Source organism: Lutra lutra, chromosome 2 (assembly GCF_902655055.1).
Source record: "Lutra lutra chromosome 2, mLutLut1.2, whole genome shotgun sequence".
Lineage (NCBI taxonomy): Eukaryota > Metazoa > Chordata > Mammalia > Carnivora > Mustelidae > Lutra > Lutra lutra.
Window position 1 is genome coordinate 123,961,662 of NC_062279.1, and position 26,052 is coordinate 123,987,713.

General features: G+C 35.5%; 1 protein-coding gene across 2 annotated transcripts in view; it reads left to right on the forward strand.

Annotated features, from left to right (window-relative positions):
• The window catches only part of FAT4 (FAT atypical cadherin 4), a 180,133-nt gene that overhangs the window by 125,545 nt on the left and 28,536 nt on the right, over positions 1-26,052 (forward strand). For both annotated transcript variants that reach the window (XM_047718390.1, XM_047718389.1), the window contains 2 exons: positions 9,170-9,420; positions 11,685-16,034. In XM_047718390.1, the coding sequence (XP_047574346.1) occupies positions 9,170-9,420; positions 11,685-16,034 (4,601 nt within the window). The remainder of the gene's footprint in view (positions 1-9,169; positions 9,421-11,684; positions 16,035-26,052) is intronic.

A 26,052-nucleotide genomic window follows, 5' to 3' on the forward strand; every position in this document is an offset into this window, starting at 1 on the left:
GTAAAAGCAGTTGGGTTGTAACATTTGGTGGATCTAGCTGGGTCACATTCTTCCAGGCCTATTCTAAACTTTAAGAAATGAAGATTTACAAATTTTCCAGATAAAGGTCTCAAAGACATAAACACTTCTTACCCACACATCACCCCCACCCTTTATAGGCTGATAATGGGTAAATGAGAGTGGATAATTTGAAAGTTCAGAGGAGTTATCAGTCAAGGGTGGCCTGTGCATGTTGCTATTGTGATAATTTGGTTAGGGATTTATTTTGTTTGTTACTAATTTCCTATTTACAAAATTACTTTGGAAAATGGCATTAGTCTCTTCCTGCTGGTAGAAATGACTGTTATGTAGAAGGCCTCAAGTTATTTTTCATTTAATAAACATGCATTGAGTTGCTAGTATGAGTAACAAGGCAGCATTTCTACTTTCTTCAAGCCTGCATTTTTTTTGAGGTAGATAAACAATTTAATATGACATAAATAAGATTACTTCATATGGTGAATGCAGCCTTGAAAAGCCAAGAGGCTTATATAACAAAGAGTGACAATGGACTTTTAGGTATGGTTGTTATGGGTGGCCTCTCTAAGAAGGTGACATTTAGGCTGTAAGAACTGGATTGTGGGATGGAAGTAAGCACTGTGTGTTTAGGAAGTTTTGTGAGTGTGGACCAAAGTGAGGAAGGGGCCAGAGAGGTAGGCCGGAATCAGATCATGTAGGCCATCTGAAAGCTCCTGGGTCATGGTAAGAAACTGAAGTTTTTAATTTTATTTTTATGTGAGAAACTATTGGACTATTTCAAACACAAACCAATATAAACTGATCTGTTTGGATTGGATTGAAGGAGGCAGGACTGTAGAAAGAAGCCATTGGGAGAGAAACCAGTAAGACCATTTAGGTGCTAATTAATATAGTGATTCAAACAAAAGATGGGAGTGTCCATGTACTAAGGTGGAGAAATGAAAATTGAATTAATGGATTTGGAAAAATATTTGAGATTTTAAGTGGGAATAAGAGAAAGAGAAATCAGACTCATCTACTAAGCTTTTGTCTTGAACACCTGGGCAGATGGTACCACTGAAGGTAGGGTTGGAGGAGTAACAGGTGTGAGAGAAACCAAGAGTTTTTACTTGAATACAACTTGACATGACTATTGGTCATTCACATAGAGATATCAGTTTGGGCATTGAAGATACCAGTGTGAATCTTAGGTTAGGGTCAGGGCTGGAGATACAGATTTGGAGTCATCAATGCTTAGAGCACATTTAAAACCAAGAAAATGAATAAGAATGCTTAAGGAGAGAGTATAGAGCAACAAAAGAAGGTCAGAAATTGGTTCTCTGGAATTCTCCCAATGCTTGGAAGGCAGGTGTAGAACGAAGAGTCACCTAGGTAGCTTAGCAGCTCTGGCCAGAGTTACAGGAGGAAATCCAGAAGAAGATGGACACTGACATGCACTGTAGGAGGGAAGGCTATGGATGAACTTCTTTCAGAAGCCTGGGACCTACTTTCAGGAAAATAAGTTTCTTCTTGAATTCTAAGAAGTTTATACAGTCAAATCATTAAGGATGGGGAAAATTTCTGCCCAACATCATAGCTATGTGCCTCTTGGGTCCCTGCGCTTAACTTCACCTGAACAAAGGCAGGTACCATTTACCTTCTTCCTGGTATGAGGTTCAAAATGCTGGTAAATACCACCGCCTTTGCTTGTCCTACACCAAAGCACAGAAATCATGGAATCCATACCCTAAGAATTAAGTCTTAACTTAGTGTTGAGAGCACAACTAGGAATGAAGCTGACTCTACTATTAATTGTGGGGCAGCTTATTTAACATTTCTGGGGGGTCAGTTTTCTTATCAACAAAATAGACATACTAAATAATAAAACTGATTTGATAGAATTATTGCAAAGACAAATAAAACACGTAAGTGAACTGCTTAGAATAGTGCCTAGAACGAAAAATATCCATCCTAACCCTGCAAAGCACTTTTCCCTTTGCATGTCACCTGTTAGTGCTCAGTAAGTTTCTGACAATTTTGAAAGAGATACCCTATCCATTGTAGTGTTGTAGTCTAGTAAATCTTTATCTGCATACCAAGGAGTCTTTCTCTAAAGATCTCTTACCAATCAGTGGCAGAACAGTAACCTTGTCTGAGGTGTTTCAATTTCTGAAACAACTGTGAAGCCTCATGCTTACAAAATCAATACAAGTACTAGAATAAAATGCTATGAAGATATACTGTTTTCTTCCGGAGTATGCCAGAGTTGCACTGCCAAATGTGACCCTACATTCGTAAGCAATGGTAATCAATGTAGAGTTGGTCTAGAAAATCCTGTCTGTATTTCCAGAATGTTTGACACAGTTGTCCTGGTAGCTTTGAAATGATTGTTTTGATTTGATAGTATATATTTCGTTTGTTAGGTTGACTGGTTGAATTTTCTTCTTCCTTTAATATCAGAAAATTAACTTTATACTTGTACATTTGCTGATATCTATAAAATACATCTGCAAAATCTTTAAATGACTACATTGACTGTCATACAGTGATATAGAAATTGAAGCTGTTTTTATTTTGGAAAAGTAATTAAATTAATTTACCTTAGGACAGACAATTATTACAACCTAGATTTAAAATACTTTCATAGATAAAGTTAAGTAGTTATGCCAGCCTAAATCTTATTTACTCTGGCCTGATATCTTTTTAATGGAATATTATACACTTTTATATTAGGTGTTAATCCTGGCTTGGTAATCATGGAGTTGAGAGAAACCCATTCTCCTGGCTATTGGATCTATTTTATATTAATTTTATATTGTTTTATATATATGAAAGTCATTTACCCAACTACTGATGGGTTCTTTAATAGCACAACCCATTCCGTGTCATATAATTCGTTAGTTTTCTCTTATGGTCTACTGTAATCTTGTACACAGCAGTCACCCAACAAATATTTATTTATATTTTTGTTTCTGCCCACTTGCTCAAGCTATACAATTTTTTGGATGGTGTACTGACTTTGAGTTATACACTTTATTTTACTCATAGTATTCTCCCCTCTAGTAAACTCATCTACATTTTAATCTATCATCTTTGTCGACTTTATGTATCTGCATCCCAGACAGACACCCATTCCAGCAGTTAGCTTTGAAGCTTTTTTCTCTTGACGACCAAATCTCCATTTAAACCTCACTTCTAACTTTCATGTTATAACACTGGAGAAACTCATAAAACTATGTTGACTATAAGGCAGGTCCCTTACTCTGTGTTCTTAATCCCATCCCATTTAGTGTCCTCCAAATCTTTAATTCAACAATTTTTTCATTTCTCCCTTGGATCTTCAAATCATCCCTGTTCCCTGGATCGTGCATTGATTTTTGTGGAAATGCTCAGAATATCTGGTATTGAATACTGGTTCCTTTAATCACCTATACCATGACTTAGAAAAGTCATGTTTCTGTCTCTAAGGCTCAGTATATCCATCAGTAAAAGTGGAGTAAGAATTGTTAATTTACAATTTGTGAGAGTTAAATATATATTGATCACTACTATCTGCCAAGTAATATATACATAATTCTCTAAGATGCATAAATGTCTCGAATACAATTATCAGGACACAAAAGTCACTAAATTGAAGTGAGTTTTTTTTTCTCTTTATTCTTCTTATATCTATTTTACTCCTAATATATTCTTCCTTGCATGATGTCTGCAACATAGTAGTGACTGACAAATACATGCACTGAATTAATGATTCCATTATTCTTAGAGCTGTTGTTTTTACTCACCTTTTTTTACACCACATTTTTGAGAGAGTAGGTCACTTCTTCACAGTTTTCTCCAACCATTTATTCCTGGAAATTTCTCAATCTGATTTTCTCTTCCATTGCTTCATTAAAAAATAATTTATCAAAAGTTTCTGCTGAAATTTTTCAAGTCCAGAGATTTTTCTGAGTATTGTCCTTTACCTTTTGCAATATTTGCACTACAGGTCATCCCTTCTCTTGGCAATTTTTTCCCCTCCTCAATGTCTATGTAAATGTTATCTCTTATGTCTCACTCTGCATCTCTGACCACACTTTCTAATTTACCTTCTGATTTCCTCTCTCCAAAATAATTTGGATATTTCCTAAATATTTTTTCTCAGTCCTTTTTTCCCCCTTTCTTTGTGTGTGTGTGTGTGTGTGTGTGTGAGAGAGAGAGAGAGAGAGAGAGAGAGAATAATTCACTTTCTCAGCTGCAACCACCCAGAAAACTATGCAGAAAACTCGATATCTGTGCTACCCATTCTGACTCCACCCCTGAGATCCTTGCTGGTATTTCTAACTCTGTAGTGGACAACAACCTGGAGGTTCTGTTGGCATCAGAAGCACAATGTATCAGAAACTCTTAAGTTTTCCCATTCCTCCTTTTGGCATTCTGCTTTCTTTTAATGGTATTGCCTTGCTTTCTTCATCTCCGTGTGCTAGCCAAGAGTCATCCTCTCCCTCTATACTCAGTCAATGGACAAGTTCTCATGTTTCTTCTTGACTAATGTCTCTGGCACCCATTCTTTTCTGTGCGATCTTCCTGCCAAGATTTTAGTTCAGCCCACAATTACATCATGCCTGCACTATTACAATAAAAATTAACTTTCTTCCCTGACTCTGGTTTCTAATCCCTCCAATCTGTATACCACACCGTATTGTATGATTTTGGAGCCTTCACTATGTCCCAGGCACCCTAGGTCCTGAGGACATGGGCCGTCTAGCTACCACAAAGAGAACAGTTCAGTATAGGAGAGAATTTTGTAATTTTGTAATTATAGTATAGTGACAAGTGTGTAGTTTAAGCACAGAAGGGGTGGAGAGAACGACGTACGCAAGGCTATCTGAAGAAATCAGTAGAAGCTTTGGGTAATTAATGATTTTTGGAAAGACTGAGATGCAGCTGATCAACGAAAAAGGGATGAAAGACCTTCTAGGCAAAGACAATAGCAGGCGTAAGGTCAGGGAATGTTGCAGAAGCATAGTGTCAGGGAAGCAAAGCTGCTTGGCATGGTTGGTGTGGGTGAGGAATGGGCCTCGTATACCACATGAAAAATTCACACTCCTGTCTGTATCTAATGGGAGAAAAAACCGAAGTGTTTAAACTGGGCAATAACATGACTAGTTTACATTTTATGGTAATTCATCACTCAGTGTTGTAGGAAGTGATCTGGAGGAAGCCAAGCCTGGGTCAGTGCGTGAAAGAGCAGTGGCAGTAATCTGAACCAGCTTGGGCGTCCAGAGGCTCAGATTTAACAGTGATACCCCTTCCTCAGAATCTTTCAGCTTCCACTTTGCTATGGCATAATGCCCAGTCTCCATATTCCGGTCACTCCATAAAAGGCCCCAGTTTATTCTGCCCCAGTCCTCAGCACATAGCCTAACTTGCAGGTTCCTGGATCACTTTCTGCTCCTGGGAAAAGAATCTGTGCTTTCCCAAGCCTATGGCCTTGTTCAGGTTCTTCTGTGTCCTAGATCAGGGTTCTGTGAACTGTAGTCCGCAGGCTAGATTTGGCCCAGTGCCTGCATTTGTAAATAAAGTTGCATTGGAATAAAGCCATGCCCACTCATGTATGTCTTGTCCACGGCTGCTTTTGTACTTTAGTGGCAAGTTGAGTATTGTAGCAGAGCTCTTCTGGCCTCCAAAGCCATATGCACTAACACTGGCCTTTTACAGAAAAAAAAATCTGCTGACTCCTGACCTGGAATAGCTTTCTCCCTTTTCACCTCTATTGTAAGATGGGTAGCCCCTTTAAAATCCAGCTTCAATTTTGCCTTCCTCAAGGAAAGCTTTCTTTTAATCATTCCACTCAAAAGCGGTCTCTGTGGCTTTTGAAGACCTAGAGCAGTGCTTCTGGACAGTTTCATAACACTCAAATGTATTGCCTGGTTTTGTACTTATTTTTCTTTCTCTCTTTCTTCTATCTAGGATGTAAGCTTGAGGGCAAGATTTGTGCCTTCTAATCCATATGTCTTTTAGTCTGCCTATCCATTTAACTCAGTATGTAGGTGGATTATAATAGATTATATATGACAGATTATTAAATTATAACTACATATGTATATATGCTCTGTTATGTGTGTAATCTTAGACTTTTAACTCTCAGAAAGTACCAATTACAATTCCAAATGCATTTCACATGATATTACATTCAATATTCAAGACTACGAAGTGAAAGGAATGTATATGTGATCCACACTTTATAGGTGGAAAGAAAAGGCTTAGTAAGGTTGAGGAATTTAATGAATTGAAGTGTTATGAGTCAGGTGAAAATTCATGCCCAAGTGAATCGTGTTTCAAAGTACAGTCTCTTTAACTATTACTAAATTATCATACTCTAGTAACATGCTGCACAGTGTTGTATGATTCTAGTAGAACTCAGAAAGAGGCAAAAAAAGGTTAAAAAATCAAATTGGGGTATTTTAGCTTTACAAGTGCAAAAATTATTGATTTAGATTGTAGATAATAATGATGTCTGTTTACACCAATAATTTGAAATAACATTTCTTATTCTTTAATCAGTAAGTAACATATTTGTTGACTTGCATTGAATCAAATCTATGTAAACCAATGCTACATTGACATGCCTTAAACAAAGAGTCTCCTTCAGCCTTAGCCTGCAGTAATTTCTTGTCTCCATTGGGTCTGTTCAGGCTGCTTTTACCTCTTTTATACTGTGGTCCAATGGAGCAGGTGTGTGTTGACATCATTAAGACAGAAGTTCCAACTCTACATTTACCATTTTTAGGTGGTATGTTTTGTTGTGCAACTATATGAGTCTCTCTTAGACTCAGATTCCTCATCTATAAAAAATCCAAAACAAAACCAAAGTGTCAGGATTGTTTTGAAGTTAAATGAGAGCATATATAAAATGCCTTGTAGTGTGCTCAGTACACACTAAGAGCACAGTAAGATGCTGCAAATCTTTAAAGACTAACATAGATGTTTAGATGTTAAAAAGATAGCACAAAACCCAATCTAATAGAGTTTATTCCTTAGAAGAAATTGATGTGGACCAGAGAAAGAAAGATCTCCATGTAGGGATGAGAACCAAACCAAGACGGAAGTGATAGAGGGAAGGCAAACCTGGGCATTTATCTTGGCCATCTATCCATTGTGTCCCTTCTATCTGTGTGTGTATGTGTGTATGTGTGTGTGTGTGTGTGTGTGTGCGTGTGTGTGTGTGTGTGTTTTAACTTATAAGTATAAATTGCATGAAACTGGTATTATAGATATTATGAAACATTACAGAACATTTCATAATTAAAATCAACTTTTGATATACCTCAGAATCAGGTAGTCTAGAAAAAAATCACATTTTAACATGACAATTTATTCTTTAATGTTCAAAAATAGTAAAGATGCTAATTACTTTTACACAAGTAATCATATGCTCCATAGTGTGTATAATAGCATAAAATAAAGAATAAGAATTTATAGTACAAGATTTCATTATGCATTATTTCATTAAACCTGGACAAGAACTCACATCATTTACCTTTCAGCACATTGCTCTTTCTTTATACACCATGGTCTTGTCATATACAAAAATCCAAATCTAAATTTGAATGCATTTTTCATTACTCTAATTTTATTTTTATTTGTGAATGATTGAAGGGATATTTAATTGACCCTGATCTTTGCTGTCAAAGAGCTGTAAAAAAGTTTATGATGCTGTGAATTACTCTTTTTACCCTGTGAAGTTATTTGGCAATTTCTACATCCACTGATGTAGGGAAACAGGATTCCCCAGAATAAAATCACTCAATTCTCATAATTCAGATTCTTACAGAATTTATTGAAGAGGTAGAACAATTTGGTTACCTCATGAGTCTGAATTTCTAACTTTAAGAATTCAACTATAAGCCTCGGATATTTTTATTTTGACAAAGGATCTAGATGTCTAGTGTGTAAGGGCAGTAATTATACTGTATAAAGAGTCACTTCTGGTCCAGGAAAAGCTGTTCTTATTTACTCTTGAACCTGGCATGTGGGTGTGCCAAAAAGTGTTAAAAATCTGAGTGATATCAAGTACTTTATAAATACTAAAGTCATTTCTCAGCCAAAACTCCCTCTCTACTTTTTTTCTTCCATTTTGCTACCATTTTATAGGACTTCTATTTTTTAAAAAATATCAGCTCCCCAACAGTTCATTATTTCTCTAAAAAGGGATGAAAATGCTGAAATGTTTGTTTTAAACTGTGAGCTTAATGGAAGGAATGTACACTCTACTTGCAGCAATGTAGGCCTTTTTTTACTGTCTCTGGTAGATACTTACTGTTGCTATGTTTTCATAGGCACAAACCAAACTATAGAAGCATGCTGTAGATTCCAACAAGGGCATTTCTTTGTTGGCATCAAGGAGAAAGCTTTTAAAGACATCCATTTCCTTGCCACTCTCCAACCTTAAAAACAATGGGCCACAGCCAGCTTCTAAACCTTCAAGCTTAGCTACTTCTTTTCTAGCTTCTTCTTTATGAAGAAGAGGGAAGCTATTCTCAGTGGAAACTCTTGCCTATTAACCAATGTGGTTAGCATCAGAATACCCATGAAAATGTCATACCTCTCCTGACAACAGGAAAGAAAAGCATAGCCATATGAGGAATGACAAATGAGAGAATTAGTAAGTAGGAATGTCTGTATAAATAATCTGTTCTTTAGTTGTTCTGGGTAGTCAATGGACGTCAAATAGTGTGCTTTGTCTTTAAAATAAGATCTTCAACTGATCTCTGGTTTATTATGGTACACAGCAGAAAAATATTTTTTTAGATTCATTTAACAGATGTTCATTTGTGATCCTGGCCACTAACCACAATATTAGAGCAAGGCCCTGGTTTATGCTTTCAGGTTCACTTATTTATAACACAATAGTCTTCTGGGTATATTTTGGGGCCTTGCATGATCCAAGAAATTTATAGAACTTGTGAGAACCTGCTTGAGCTCACTAAACATTTCACAGTAAAGATTGTCAATTAGATGTTCACATAAAATTTGAAATATTTATCTTCTAGCCATATTCTTTAACTGTTGTGTGATCATACATCGAGTGATTAATTTTTTTACATTTCTGTCTCAGTTTTTACATTTTAGTGAATAGATGCTACAACATAATAACCAGAAAAAATCCACCCATCTCTGCTCTCTTTAGTTATAGGATCATTGGTGGAAACTCTCAGTTCACCATCAACCCATCTACGGGACAAATCATCACAAGTGCATTGCTAGACAGGGAAACAAAAGAGAATTATACTTTAGTTGTGATTTCCAGTGATGCTGGATCCCCAGAACCTCTTTCCAGTTCTACCAGTGTGCTCGTCACTGTGACTGATGTCAATGACAATCCGCCAAGATTTCAGCATCATCCATATGTTACACACATCCCGTCTCCTACTCCTGCAGGTAATGAAGCCAACTCCAAGGTCTCATGGATTAATGCAAACAATATACATTGGGCATTTTCTATAAATGCATTTCTGTTACTTTTACATGAATATTTCTGATATAGCCTAGGTTTGGAAATCCTCTAAAATCTGGCTTGTTTCAACTAATGAAATTGAAGGAACATTGAATCTCGAATTAATTCTTTTATCCTATGCCAGTTGTGTTTAAAGATTTTATAATTGCTACAGCTTTCCTGGTACTTATTTTTTAATATTACTTGAATATTTTCAGATGACTAAAATAGCCACTTTGTAGTAAGAAGAGTTCTGCCCTGAGATATCATTTGTTTGTAAATTCCCTGAAAGGAGGGATGTTGTTATGTTTCATTTTGTCTTTTTCTTTCTTTCTTTCTTTCTTTCTTTCTTTCTTTCTTTCTTTCTTTCTTTCTTTCTTTCTTTCTTTCTTTCTTCCATATCCTAGCACTTGAAACATATGGGAAGTAGTAAGCATTCAACTATATTTGTTGATAGAAAATAAATATTTGGGGCGCCTGGGTGGCTCAGTGGGTTAAAGCCTCTGCCTTCAGCTCGAGTCATGATCTCAGGGTCTTGGGATCGAGCTCCACATCAGGCTCTCTGCTCAGCAGGAAGCCTGCTTCTCCCTCTCTCTCTCTGCCTGCCTCTCTGCCTACTGTGATCTCTGTTTGTCAAATAAATAAATAAAATCTTAAAAAAAAAGAAAAGAAAAGAAATATTTTACTTCAATCCCTCATAGATAGGTTTTCAAAAATATTTAATAAGTGAATACTTCTAATGAATTATTCTTATTAATATTTTATTGCAGTTTTGGTGGATGAAGGTTTTATGTTAGTAAGTTTATAAAGACATTAATGACCACTTTCATATGACAATATGCATTTCTTTTTCTTCATTTAAATTCAGTTTGGTTTTATTTGCTTGTTTATAAAGAATGGCAAGCTCTCTTAAGAACTGCACAAATAATCTGCCATTTGTAATATTTGAGATGCATTTCCAAACAGGAAAATATACAAATATAGGTCAAAATTAATTTGATCTGCTTTGCTTTAAAATATTTTTAATTAGAAGGAAAAATAAATGGATCCAGGATTTCTCCTCTCATTGATCTTTGATCTTATATTCACTTGAGAATGTCAAATTGATATCAATTCAAAGTATGAAATGCATAAATTTTTGTGCCAATTTTTTTATCAAAAGGAAATGTCAATATCAAAGTCATATATGCTTGATGAAGGCCTTTAGCTGAAATGATGCTGGCAGGCATGATTCTAATTACATCTAATGTGTGGTGATGCAATGTAACATCCCCTATAAAGACTGTGTATGTAATGCTGAAGCATCTTTTCCTCATTAGACTTATTATAATTAATCAGAATCACTAACCTTAATAAAAGTCTTTTCACTTTTGTCACAAACTTTACTGTAGGGGTATGAGTGCAGGTTTGGAAAAGGTTTCTGAATGAGTACATCAAAAACATGTCCTTATGGCAGTTTTTCTGCATATTCCTGTTATAATCCTCCTGTTACAATCTGTTCTTTTGGCATTCGTCCCAAGCACTAACTTTTGGAATCCAAATTGAGTCCATTCTTCCTCAGTTCTTATTTTATACTACTTTATAATTGTTCTAATTGATTTCTGGATTATATATATATATATATATATATATATATATATATATATATAATCTCCATGTGATAATAGCTCACAGATAAAAGAATGCTACTAAGAACAGTGGATATAAAGAATCAAAATAATTTTCTAAAACAAATTAAAAATTTTGTTGATGTGATTACCTATATGGCAATTCAAAGATGTTTTAAGACATAACAGAGCAATTATCTTTTCTCATTGGGTAGAAACAGAGCTTTTAACAGAGCGCCTCTAGTATCATGTTTGTTGGAAGTTGTGTTATATACAGATTTTCCTCCAAGGAACTATAATTCTGAATGATTAGGCATTGCTCTTCCCTGTGCTTCTCTCAAAGGCGTACTGAAAAATATTAAATCCAGTAGACCATATGGGTTTTAGTTAGAAAATGGCAGGTCAGTCCCTGAAGACTACCATTACATAGATTTGACTTGGGAACTTTAGAGATAATATAGGAGTTACTGTTCTCCCCCAGTAATCATGAGAAAGTAAAGTGATATTAGGGAGCAATATAATATTTTGTATACATTAATCTACTAGCAAATGTTTTATTTGGATTTCGTGTGATTGTAACTGCACACTTCCTCTTTTCATAGGTTCCTTCGTCTTTGCAGTTACAGTCACAGATGCTGATATTGGACCCAATTCTGAACTGCATTATTCTCTTTCGGGTAGAAACTCTGAAAAATTTCACATTGACCCACTGAGAGGAGCTATTATGGCAGCTGGACCACTAAATGGGGCTTCAGAAGTGACATTTTCTGTACATGTAAAAGACGGTGGCTCATTTCCAAAGACAGATTCTACAACAGTGACTGTTAGATTTGTGAACAAGGCAGATTTCCCTAACGTCAGAGCCAAAGAACAGACTTTCATGTTTCCTGAAAACCAGCCAGTTGGCACTCTTGTCACCACCATTACAGGGTCCTCCTTGAGAGGAGAACCTTTGTCCTATTATATTGCAAGTGGAAACCTTGGCAATACATTCCAAATCGATCAATTAACAGGGCAGGTGTCCATTAGTCAACCTCTGGATTTTGAAAAGATACAAAAATATGTCATATGGATAGAAGCCAGGGATGGAGGCTTCCCTCCTTTATCCTCTTATGAGAAACTTGACTTAACAGTCTTAGATGTCAACGATAATTCCCCAGTTTTTAAGGAAGATCCATTTGTATCTGAAATATTGGAAAATCTTTCTCCTCGCAAAATACTTACTATTTCAGCGACAGATAAGGACAGTGGACCCAATGGACAGTTAGATTATGAAATTGTTAGTGGTAACAAAGAACACAGTTTCACTATTAACCATGCCACTGGTGAAATTAGAAGCATTCGGCCATTAGACAGGGAAAAAATATCACAGTATGTGCTTACCATAAAGTCTTCAGACAAAGGCTCCCCTTCTCAGAGTACCTCAGTAAAAGTCATTATTAACATCTTGGATGAAAATGATAATGCCCCTAGGTTTTCTCAGATATTCAGTGCCTATATTCCTGAAAATTCCCCATTAGGATACACAGTTACACGAGTCACAACTTCTGATGAAGACATTGGTATAAATGCAATCAGTAGATATTCTGTAACAGACACAAGTCTTCCATTTACAATTAATCCCAGCACAGGAGATATTGTAATAAGTAGACCTTTAAATAGAGAAGATATGGACCGTTACAGAATCCGAGTTTCTGCACACGATTCTGGGTGGACTGTAAGTACAGATGTGACAATATTTGTGACGGACATCAATGACAACGCTCCAAGATTTAGCAAACCCTCTTACTACTTAGATTGCCCTGAACTTCCTGAAATTGGCTCCAAAGTGACTCAGGTATCTGCAACAGATCCTGATGAGGGATCAAATGGACAAGTGTTTTATTTTATAAAATCTCAGTCAGAGTACTTTAGGATTAATGCCACCACTGGAGAGATTTTCAATAAACAGGTCTTAAAATACCAGAACGTCAGTGGCTTCAGTAATGTGAACATCAACAGACATAGTTTTATAGTGACATCTTCAGATCGAGGTAATCCCTCATTACTTAGTGAGACAACAGTTACCATCAACACAGTGGACAGTAATGACAATGCACCACAATTTCTTAAACCTAAATATTTTACTCCGGTCACCAAAACTGTTAAAGTTGGTACTAAGTTAATCAAAGTTACTGCCGTAGATGACAGAGATTTTGGTGTGAATTCTGAGGTGGAATATTTGATTTCTAATGGAAATCAGTTTGGAAAATTTAAGTTAGACAATAGTACAGGGTGGATTTTGGTGGCATCTTCGCTCATTTCTGACTTGAATCAAAACTTTCTGATCACTGTCACTGCAAGAGATAAAGGAAACCCTCCACTTTCATCCCAAGCCACTGTTCAAATAATTGTCACTGAGGAAAACTACCATACACCTGAATTCTCTCAAAGTCACATGAGTGCAACCATCCCAGAAAGCCACAGTATCGGAGCCATAGTCAGAACTGTTTCTGCAAGAGACAGAGATGCAGCCATGAATGGCTTGATTAGGTACAGTATTTCTTCAGGAAATGAAGGAGGCATTTTTGCCATCAATTCCTCCACAGGTGTATTAACACTAGCCAAAGCTCTTGATTATGAGTTATGCCAGAAACATGAAATGACGGTTAGCGCGACAGATGGAGGATGGGTTGCGAGAACTGGTTACTGCAGTGTGACTGTAAATGTGATTGATGTGAACGACAATTCTCCGGTATTCTTCCCTGATGAATACTTCCCTACTGTTTTGGAAAATGCCCCAAGTGGAACAACAGTCATCCACTTAAATGCAACAGATGCTGACTCTGGAACCAACGCTGTGATTGCATACACTGTACAGTCATCTGACAGTGACCTGTTTGTCATTGATCCTAACACAGGAGTCATCACCACTCAAGGCTTCTTGGATTTTGAAACCAAACAGAGTTACCATCTTACTGTGAAAGCCTTCAATGTCCCTGATGAGGAAAGGTGCAGTTTTGCCACTGTTAATATACAATTAAAAGGGACGAATGAATATGTGCCTCGTTTTGTTTCCAAACTTTACTATTTTGAGATCTCAGAAGCAGCTCCTAAAGGTACTATTGTTGGAGAAGTGTTTGCCAGTGACCGTGATTTGGGCACTGATGGGGAGGTACACTATTTGATTTTTGGTAACAGCCGAAAGAAGGGTTTCCAGATCAATAAGAAGACTGGACAGATTTATGTTTCTGGAGTTCTTGATAGGGAAAGAGAAGAAAGGGTATCTTTGAAGGTGTTGGCCAAGAATTTTGGTAGCATCAGGGGTGCAGATATCGATGAAGTCATTGTAAACATCACTGTGCTTGATGCCAATGACCCACCCATTTTTAGTTTAAATATCTACAGCGTTCAGATCAGTGAAGGGGTCCCCACTGGGACTCACGTGACATTTGTCAGTGCCTTTGACTCAGACTCTGTCCCCAGCTGGAGCAGGTTCTCTTACTTCATTGGATCAGGCAATGAAAATGGTGCCTTTTCCATTAATCCACAAACAGGACAGATCACTGTCACTGCGGAATTAGATAGAGAAACCCTACCTATCTATAATCTCACAGTTTTGGCTGTTGATTCAGGGACCCCTTCAGCTACAGGAAGTGCCTCCCTGCTAGTTACCCTCGAAGATATAAATGATAATGGACCTATGTTGACCATCAGCGAAGGTGAAGTTATGGAAAACAAACGGCCGGGAACTCTGGTGATGACACTCCAGTCCACTGATCCCGATCTCCCTCCCAATCAAGGTCCCTTTACCTATTACTTGCTGAGCACAGGTCCTGCTACCAGTTATTTTAGTCTGAACACTGCTGGAATTCTGAGCACAACCAGAGAGATTGACAGAGAACAGATTGCAGACTTCTATCTGTCTGTGATTACTAGGGATTCTGGTGTTCCCCAAATGTCTTCCACAGGAACTGTGCATATCACTGTTATAGACCAAAATGATAATCCTTCCCAGTCTCGGACTGTGGAGATATTTGTTAATTATTATGGCAATTTGTTTCCTGGTGGGATTTTAGGTTCTGTGAAGCCACAGGATCCGGATGTGTTAGACACCTTCCACTGCTCCCTTACTTCGGGAGTTACAAGCCTGTTCAGTATTCCAAGGGGTACTTGTGATCTAAATTCACAGCCGAGGTCAACAGATGGCACATTTGATCTCACTGTCCTTAGCAATGATGGAGTTCACAGCACAGTCACGAGCAATATCCGAGTTTTCTTTGCTGGATTTTCTAACTCTACAGTGGATAACAGCATCCTACTGCGTCTCAATGTTCCAAGAGTAAAGGACTTCCTGACTAACCACTACCTTCATTTTCTACGCATTGCTGGCTCCCAACTGACAGGCCTAGGGACTGCTGTGCAACTTTATGGTGCATATGAGGAGAACAATAAAACGTTTCTTTTAGCAGCCGTGAAGCGGAACAATAATCAGTATGTGAATCCCAGTGGTGTAGCCACCTTCTTTGAAAGCATCAAAGAGATACTTCTCCGGCAGAGTGGAGTAAAGGTAGAATCTGTGGACCATGACTCATGTATTCATGGCCCATGCCAGAATGGAGGGAGCTGTATAAGAAGACTGGCTGTGAGCTCTGTATTAAAGAGCCATGAGAGTCTTCCTGTCATCATTGTAGCAAATGAACCTCAGCAGCCTTTCTTATGCCAGTGTCTGCCAGGTTACGCTGGTAGCTGGTGTGAAATAGATATAGACGAATGCCTTCCATCACCTTGCCACAATGGTGGGACCTGTCACAATTTAGTAGGAGGATTTTCCTGCAGCTGCCCAGATGGCTTCACTGGCAGGGCCTGTGAGAGAGATATCAACGAGTGCCTGTCGGGTCCGTGCAGGAACGGTGCTGTCTGCCAAAATGTTCCAGGAAGCTTCAGCTGTGTTTGCAAAACTGGATACACAGGTATGATGGTGTTTGGCTCTTTCCCTAAGACTTTAGCTGTGTCAAGTATAACAGAAAGCAGTGGATTTTGTCATTTTTTTAATGATTTTCTCTAACAACGGGCATAATCGTAGCTTATGTTTCAAACGCTTACTACTGGCCGACGCTGTTGTAGGCACTTTATCTGTATTTATTTTATTTACTTCTTACAAGAAACCTATGAGGTTAGGATAATTATTTTCCAGTTTTTACAGAAAAGAAGCTGAAGCAGAGGGCAGGTAAGTCAGTTTTCTGAGGCAACCCAGATTTGCCACAGCGTCAGGTGGTAAGCCTACACAGTTATTTCCAGAGTTTGAGCTCTTAGTCAATCTGGTAAGTGTCTTGTACAAGAGCAAAAAGGGTATAATATCTTCAAATGGGAGTGTTCCAAAGTTTAAAGGACATACTATGTTTAAAGCCTAAGACCCAGACAAAGCCTAAGACCCAGACTACTTTATGTCCTAATTAACTGTTAACAATTAGTGCTGTTTGATTCTTCTATCATCACCACTTTTATGATCTTTTAAGATCATTGTCATCATTATTACTGAAATATGATCCACACTGTCACAATAGAGCAAAAGCAGTGTTTCAAGATTGAAATTAAAATGCCTTGTTATTTCTACTGTCAGGTAGAAAGCATAATAATAGCCGACTTCTTTGGTAAGCCGCAACAAAACTGAAGCATAATTTACCTTGGCATTTTAGAAGCATAATAAAATATAGGACAGCAAATACGTTTCACTAGTCTTTGGCATCTTAATAAGATATGGTGTGCAAATTACAAATATCTCTATTGGTTTCTACATCTATCATCTATCTACCTACCTATCATCTATCTATCTAACTATCTATCTATCTATCTATCTATTTATCTATCTATCCAAAATCTGTCTGTTAGCTGATCAGTTGTTGGTACACCTCCAAATGTGTATAAATATTATGCTGTTAATAAGCTTGAGGAGAGAGAAAATTTCTTCTGTAATTTGCGCACTCTACAGTATCGGGCCATATATATTAGATTAGATTGTTCTGCAGTGTTTACAAACACAATTTAAAATACCAGTGAGATAGGTAAAACTAGGATGTATTTTTTAAAATTTGGTAAATAGTTCACAGAATAATACTTCAAAAGAAGTTTTTATAAGAAAATACATTTGGCATGATGCTTGGGTGGCTTGGTCAGTTAAGTGTCTGCCTTGGGGTCAGGTCATGATTCCAGGGTGCTGGGATCAAGTTCTGCATTGGGCTCCTTGCTCAGCAGGGTGCCTACTTCACCCTCTGCCTCCTGCTCCCCCTGCTTGGGATCTCTCTTTCTGACAAATAAATGAAATCTTTTTTTTAAAAAGAATATATATTTAGCTATTTTATTTTTTAAAGATTTCTTTATGTATTTGAGAAAGAGAGCATGCATACATGGTGTGGGGAGGGGCACAAGGAGAGAATCTTCAAGCTGACTTCCAACTGAGCATGGAGCCCAACCAGAGCTCAATCAGATGACCCATGAGATCATGACCTGAGCTGAAACCAAGATTTGGACACTTAACTGCCTGAGACACCCAGGTGCCCCACTATATTTTTAAAAAGGTGCCCATCATGTATATACTTATGGTTTCATATTTGAAGAATCGAATTGCTTGATGGTGACATAAAGCAAATTTGAATAAGTCAAAGCAGAACATGCAAGTTTTGCCTACTAATAAAATAATATCCTTGAAATATAAGTGAGGAAAAGGAGCAGCAATAACATGTAATGAAAAGAATAAAAGGATTTTATAGTGTTTGATTTAGCTACAGCTTTTGGGAAGTCATTTAACCTTACTAACCTTCAATTTCCCTATCTGCAAAATGAAAATAATCATACTTACTTATCTTTTAAGTTTGTTGTAATAAATAAAGATAACGCTTGTAAAAACACCTACCAGAGTGTCCAGCATTCGATAAGTTGCAAAGAAATTTAGTAGTATTAGTAGTCATGCTACGTAATGGTAATAATATAGGTGTAGCACAGAATTTCTACAAAGACAAGAAACCTCAGTGGCACAATGTGTGAATCTTTCCCTAGCTGTATTCTTAGCATCCTGAACAATAAGGCTGGATCCATGTAATCAGTTCAGAATTTCTAGAAAAATTATTCTTAGTCTTTCCTGCTCCAACCCAAAAAATTTCTTGAGAATTGCTGAGAATTCAGCAATGAAGATTATCTCTTTGTCCATTTTAGTACAATACACTCATTCACACTTAGATTTAAAATGAGTTTATACTTAGTCCTAGAATGAAAAATGTGTGAAGGCATTTGGTAGTAGATAGAGAATAGGGGAACTACCAATGTGTGAGAAAGGCCCCATATGCTGATTTCAGCATAGATATTGCTTTGTGATTGGGCATAGAACAAATTCTTTAACATAACTTCCCTCTAGTTTGTTACTTTCATTGATTTGTTACATTTAAATGTACATTGCATACTTTTCTAAATGTAGTAATTGAAACTTTCAGGAATTCCCCTCTTTTCATTATGAAATATGCATAACATTTATGAAGTTGCTATTTAAAGCCCCGCTTAAAGTTCTTTACATCATAGACATTATTATTCATTTAGTAATTCATTTAGTTCTTCTCAAAATTCAATGAAACTGTATTATTATTATTATTAAGGCACAAAATATTGTGTCTCTGATGGGTTAAAAGAGATTAAATAACTTGCCTCCACTATAGCACAGAACGTGGTCTAAATAGGTTTTCACTGTGAGCTTGGCTCTAGAGCCTCTTTTTATACATATGTGATTCTTCATCACACATTGGTTTGTATTTGCTATGGAGTATTATGGCAAGCCCATGATATCTTTTAAGAACTTTTGTCCACTATCCTACTGGATATGCACAAAAAGCATATGGGATAGTATATTGGTATGAGATTGGTCAAGAACTGAAATTACTTCCAGACTTCCAGGTAAGAAGGTACTTAATGCTAAGAAATAGCTTGCAAACTCTTTAAACTGACTAAGAATGAAGTTTGGGAAAATTCACCAATAACCTCAGCACTAGGAACACTGTAGGTATTTCAAGAAACCACTGCCAATCATCTTGTCTACCTGCAGTCCTGCAATGAGCGAGTTCCAGAACGATCCCTGCTTTGTCTTCATTCTTCAAATGTCATTCAACTCTCACCCACTGGCAGAATCTAAGCCTGAGCCCTCCTGGAAAAGATAGTTTTGTGTCTTCCAGGTCGTGCAATACAGGATAAGAATGATGCTGAGTGTCAAGAGATAATATCTGGTATAGAAAGAATGTAGAAAATTCAGCTTACATTCTGTGACTCTAGAGCCAGAGCTGCCAAACAAAGATTGTAGATTGTAACCTCTTTCTGTTAGGAAAGTTATTGGAAGTTACAAAAGTAAGTTGAAATTACTATGGTAGTTTTACATACTGCCCCTCTTCAGAGCTCATTTTAGTCTTCATTCACATAGTTGGAGATAATCCAGCTGATCAAGAATGATGTAAACAAACAAAGTTGAAAGATTAATACAAATCTGTTTTTTGAATTCATATAATTCATAGTTTTAAATTCTATGTGCATAGTCCATCCAGTAAAACTAGCAGATAATTCAAGTCTGATAGTTTTATTTATTCATTTTGTTTTATAGGAAATAGTATAACAAAAAGCATAGTGACAAAATCTTAATCCATACTGAATGTATTATTCAAATGTCTTTATCTGTTTAATGTACTTTGTAAAGGTAATCCCTGAAGAATCATTTTGAGTTTGTCCTTCCAGGTAGTCTTTAACAGCTAATGTCACTCAGAAAGATGGAGTAAATATGTCAAGACATCTTAAAGTGGCTAATCAGAGCTAATGAACCATAAAACAAAACTCTTACTTAAGCATATGTGTACCTCATAGAATGAACTTTTAAAAATATTCAATCTAGTTGGCTTTACTTTTATTAATGCTAATTAAGTGCTAATACTTTAGTAAAGCTTTACCCAAGGCCTGTATATACTGAAATGTTTTTTGGACATCAGAACTATTTCCAATCATCTATCTTCTATTTACTTTTTTGAACTTTTACCTGTACTTTTTCAAGGATATTTAAAGTTTGTGGCATTACAAACTGGAACTGTGAGATTTTCTTAACTTTATGTTTTAAATAATCCTTAGATATTACCCCATAAGACACACACACAACCACCACTACCACCACTGTGTATTTCACATAAAGTTAGAAACTGCTCGAAAGACTGGAAGAGTGAGTGGCTTATGCACTGATGAAAACCAAAAATTTTATCCTAAGAATCCTACAGGGAGTGATTGTTAGCTGAACAGAGATTTTAGTGTGAACATCCTGTAAGGGCATAAGTACAAAAATGAATATTACAGAACTACAATAAAAAGATATGAAGGGATATAGTTATTACCACATTGCCACCAGTATATTCCTGAAATATGAATTTATCATATACATTTTTAAAATTTTATTTTAAGTTGGTAACCATAGGATCACATAATACATGTGAAATAAGGAGTTTTTTAAATGAATGAGTGATTTAGAAAGGACGAATTTGTTTGTATAACTTGTGTTTCTGATCTCTTCTTCTTAATTACTGGAAAAATAACCAAAAGGAAATTGAAAAAAAAAATACTGAGACTTCACATTCAGTAACAATCACTTTATGTTTCATTATTAAAAAACTGTTCTATAATTTAATTTTATATCATAAATGGAGCTTTGATTCACTGTAATACAGCATGTTAGAAAGAATGAATTGATTTAATATAGTATAGGGCATGTGAAAAATTACTTTCGAGATTTTCACAAGGTTTAATAATACCAGAAATTACATTATTGTCAACATACCTTAGTAAATCAAAAGAAAATATCTTTCATATTATTCATGCCTCAGAAGTTCAGGGGATTCCGGAGAAAATTAGCAGCTTAATAACTACAAATCCAGTATTTCTTTTCCTATACAAATGACATTTCTTGCACTTAATAGAACACTAATTAGAAAGCACGGTTGTAGTCAGTAACCAATTATCATTTCTCTTCCTGCTCCAGGTATCCACTGCTTGTAGCACAATCCTGCATTAAGTCTTTCAGAGGAATTGATGGTGTTGTAAAATGCAGCATGTAGATAGAGCTTATTTTCAAATCTGGGTCTCTCCTAACAGAATTAGTTCATAGCCCCTTTAACCTTTCCCATCCACTTTCACACATCTGGATGCATTTTAGGTGTGTCTTTTGGAGTAATGCCAGGGTTTATTACCATATGGAGAAGTTTTCCTATGGTCTCAAGTAAGTCCTGATATTTCAGGGGAGGATGAGATTTGTCCATTCATCACTTTTATGACATTTGACAGTATAAATAGGAATTTTTTTCCAGACATATAAAGTTATATACAGGTTGTGCATAGTAATTTTACTGAGAAACTTGGCAAGCATTTGCATTCATGAAGATGGGAGTCGTAACTGAGTCATTCTTTTAAAACACAAGTTGTACGTGAATGTTGTCCGTGATCATGTGATCAGAACACCATAGAATATAAACAAAATCTAGTGAATAGATAGGAAATGAAATTTTCTGTGAAATACAAAAGAGTGGCTCATTTCTTATATTCATTGCTTTTCTTTAAAATACAATTTTCAATTTATGAAAATATTAATAAGAGGCTTCCAGAAGCTTAAATTCTTTTTTCTGCAGAAAACATATTTGTAAGCTTATCATGGATTGTGTGAATGTCATTATACATAATCATCTGGAGTATCATTGAAATTGTATTTTTACATGTTTTAAAATACAAAAGGAAAACAGTTTTTTTTCCCTTTTGTTTTTCTTACTAGCTCCTCTTAAACATGATATTTTTGCTTTCTTTTGCTGTAAAAAACATAATACTATTCGATTAGGATCTTTAGATGAGCTATCTTCATAGTTCTTTGCACAATAATAGGAAACATTAACAGTGTGAAAAAAGCTACTTTCTGCTAAAATAATAAAAAAGTTTGTAAGCATAAATATTCAGAATAAATATCATATGTTAGGAAACCATATTTATTAATAATATAATCAACTTAGATATAAATTGAATTTTGATAGTTTCAGTCTCCCTTCTATCTATGTATAAATACAATAGATCCAAAAATAGTCGTTGTTGTGATCTATTATATGTAATATATTCTAAGAATTATATGTAATATATGTAATATAATCTAAGAAATCATCATATTCCCATAGGTGTTCAAATTTAACAGGTGAGAATAAATTTAGCTCTGCTCTACATAATCAGCATTAAAATGTTCTCTTGGAATGAATGGAATTCAAATGTACAGCCTTTTGCAAAGACCACAGGTGATCACAACAGATTCAGTTTATGAACTCAGCATACCTTCTGCCCCAAACATGAAGATAATATGCTAAATTTCTTTTTTAAATTTAAACTGTAACCTCGAAAGTCTGTGGATACACTGGCCTCCCATGATCCATTCATTTTCTTTTTCAGTAGTTCCCATTCTCCAAGTTCTAAGAGCTTATACTTTTCGAAGCATACCTCCTTCTATCTATGATAAAAAATTTATATCAACACATTAATTGATGAATATCAGAGCAATGAGACCAGTTTATTCTTGTAAATGGCTGCTATTACAACACATCTTAATAGAACATGGCTTTTTGTGTTCCAGAGATATGGTTACATTTCATTGTGCAAGCCCTATCAGTATACTTGCAAGCCTCAAGGCTCTGACAAATATTGTTAATTGACTTGCAGTATTAATTAAGTTAATGACCTAATTTTGCCTTCATGGTGCACCAACACATCAGATTCTTTTTAACAGAATTACTCTGTTAGAGTAATTCAAACTGCTGCATTTTCTGATAAACATTATGCCATTAACATGAGACTTTAAGTAGATAGATATGTGGAGAACAATACAGAATTTGCTGCTGACTTCTTACTGGATAATAGAGCATGAACTTTCCAAACCCTAGAAATTTGCATTTCAAGGCTGTCCTTTAATTCTTTGTAAAATTATGACATCTTTCCTTCTTATAAAACAGTCTTTTTAATAATAACTTAAATTACAAGACTGGATTTTCAAACTGTGTCTTTGAATCTGGTATGGCAACCTCTTTGAAATTCACTAATTAAAAAAATATATTCATCAAATGGAATACCGAAACCAAATTTTTTGAGTGGTAAATAATTTATATACTCTAACACCAGCATATAAATATGATTATTTTTCTCAAACCCAACAATAAATTGATTTATTTAACTCCTAGCAGAGTCATTTTTTTTAACATTTTTTTATATCTATCTTCTAGAGAAAAGTAAGAAAATAAAGCCCTGGCTTAAATTAAAATGCAAAATGGAAGGTTGAATTTTTTTTTCTCTCACTAATGTCTATTTATTTTGTTGTATACTGGAAGAATCAGATTCCATTGAGAATCTATTTTAATTTTCGAAAGAAATTCATTCTCAAACTAATATTTTCTTAGTCTGTAGCTTCTTCTGCCATTTCCATAGTTGTATGTTTTAATATCCAAGAAAGTCTTACTTAATTTGGGTTTCTTTCCATCCTTAATTTTGGACTAACTGAAACAGCCTATAGTCTATATTTACATTAAACACAGGTGCCTATGTTAAATTCTAATTTTGGAAGAGTATGATAACCAATTTATACAAATTACACGAAACTTCCACCTAATGTTCTTTTGTTGTTATTGTTTAAAACAAAATTTTAAAAGGCAGTCTTTTTCAACAGGATTCAAAAGAAGATATATTTGAGATTTATGGTATCAAAGGCTTGTGATTTTATACACATATATTTTTTTGTTAGCAAACATGTATGTCCAAATATTTGCATGACTGTTCATGACAGTGCTCCCTGAATTGGTTACTCTCTATTCCCCGTTTCAATCTTCCAGAAGTAAAGTTGTAATTTTGCAGCCCACTAACTTGTTTTCATAGTATTAGACTAACCACATAAAAAGTATATTAATCTATGTCCAGCTGATCCTTGAACAACACAGGTTTGAACTATGCAGGTCCAGTTATATGTATATTTTTTTGATAAATACAGTGCTACAGATGTATTTTCTCTTCCTTATCATTTTCTTAATAGCATTTTATTTTCTCTAGCTTACCTTATTGTAAGACAGTATTTAATACATATAACATACAAAATATGTGTTAATCAACTATTTATGTTGTTGGTAAGGGTTCTGGTCAAAGAAGGCTCTTTGTAGTTAACTCTTGGGGGAGTCAAAAGTTATATAGGATTTTCAACTACGAGGGTTGGCTTCTTTAAAAACTCAGCATTGTTCAAGGACAACTGTACTCAATACATGCTACTTTTAATATAATTCTAAAAGAAATTTTCAAAATAGAAAAATGAAACCTTACTTAGTCCAATAGCACATGTGAATGCTCTTATGTGGAAAAAAAAATGCAAGGACTGGATGTGACTTTCTTGATAGCAAATAAGTTACTAAAAGTACAGCCAATAGGTCTTATTTATTCTCCATTGGGCAATACTAGTACTAATGAAAAAACTCCACTTCTCTAGAGGGATCTGTCAGAAATCCAGTTGGAAAACAACATAGGAGAGAGTTCTATGACAGAGCATCTCTCTGGTGTGATATTGTACAGGCTTATAATAAAGTTGTTCTTCCTGTTTCTCAAATGTAACTCATTGCTACAATACTTAAAACCTAATTTCTGTGCCTCTAGATTGGTAACTTGTTTATTTTCCTTATTTCCCCCTAGAATGGAAAGGTATTCTAAATATGTTACCATTTTGCCTTGTAAGGAAGTTCCCAATTTTGTTTATAAAGAAAAAAATGTTGTTTATGACACTGTGATGTAGAGAAACATGTTTAGTTAACAGTGTCATGGGGTCTGACTCATGCTTATAATTTTAAACTAGAACAACTGTGGCTACATAATCAAGCCACAAAAACAGAAATGAATTAAACAAAACTTTGACTATGTTTTAAGCATAGTAATCATGATGAGATGAATTATCTATGCTCAATATTAAGTCTAGTTGTGCACATAAAACTTACATGTTTGCATAAGATATTTAATAAAGGCATTAGTGCAATCATGCTAAGAAATAGAAAATAACTTTACAGAAAAAAACTATTTAATTAAACAATTAACCCCCATATTAATTAATAGAAATAAACAAAGAACTCTATAATGTCTCATTGTTTCTGGGATTTGGAAAACTAGTAAGTATTCTAACAAATAAATTATTGAAATAATCTAAAATTTATAGAAAAGTGACATTAGAACACATTTAGATTTACATTAAAAAATGACCACCACCACCACCGTAGAAACAAATAGAACTGGCCATATACTCTACATTGGCCTACCTAGAGGTTAACTATTCAGTTAAAGCTTTGCAAAGCCTGGATATGGGAGCAGACCTACACTTGTCTGTGCCATAATCTTATAATTTCTTTGGCAAAATATTAGCCTTCAAAAGACTTTTCTTCATCTATGAAATGTAAATGTTTTCTGTTGCTTGGATTAATCTCCCCCACCGAAAAGGAAATGCAATGTTCTGACACTTACCTGGTGTGTGTGTGTGTGTGTGTGTGTGTGTGTGTGTGTGCGTGTGTGTGTGTTTTGACTGCCATACCCCATCTTCTAGCCTTCCTGGCCAGTAATAGGCACTCAGTCAATATTAGTTGACTCACTTGAGATGACCTATGAGAATATTTTATAAACTGAAAAATATGCTGGTTAGGTATTAATGTTTTAGGAAAAAGACAAGGTATACATAACCTGTAGCCAAGAATAAATCTTAAGAATTTGAAATATATGATGTGTTTCCCAATTTCTTACTCTGTTTTATAACAGATATGTGTCAGTGAAGTGATATTTCTTGAGAGTGAAAGTATTTTAGTTTGACAGGCTAAATGAGGCCGTTGCATACCTTTACAAAATCTGAGTTGAGGAAATCTCTACAGTGAGAATTTTACTGCAAAATTT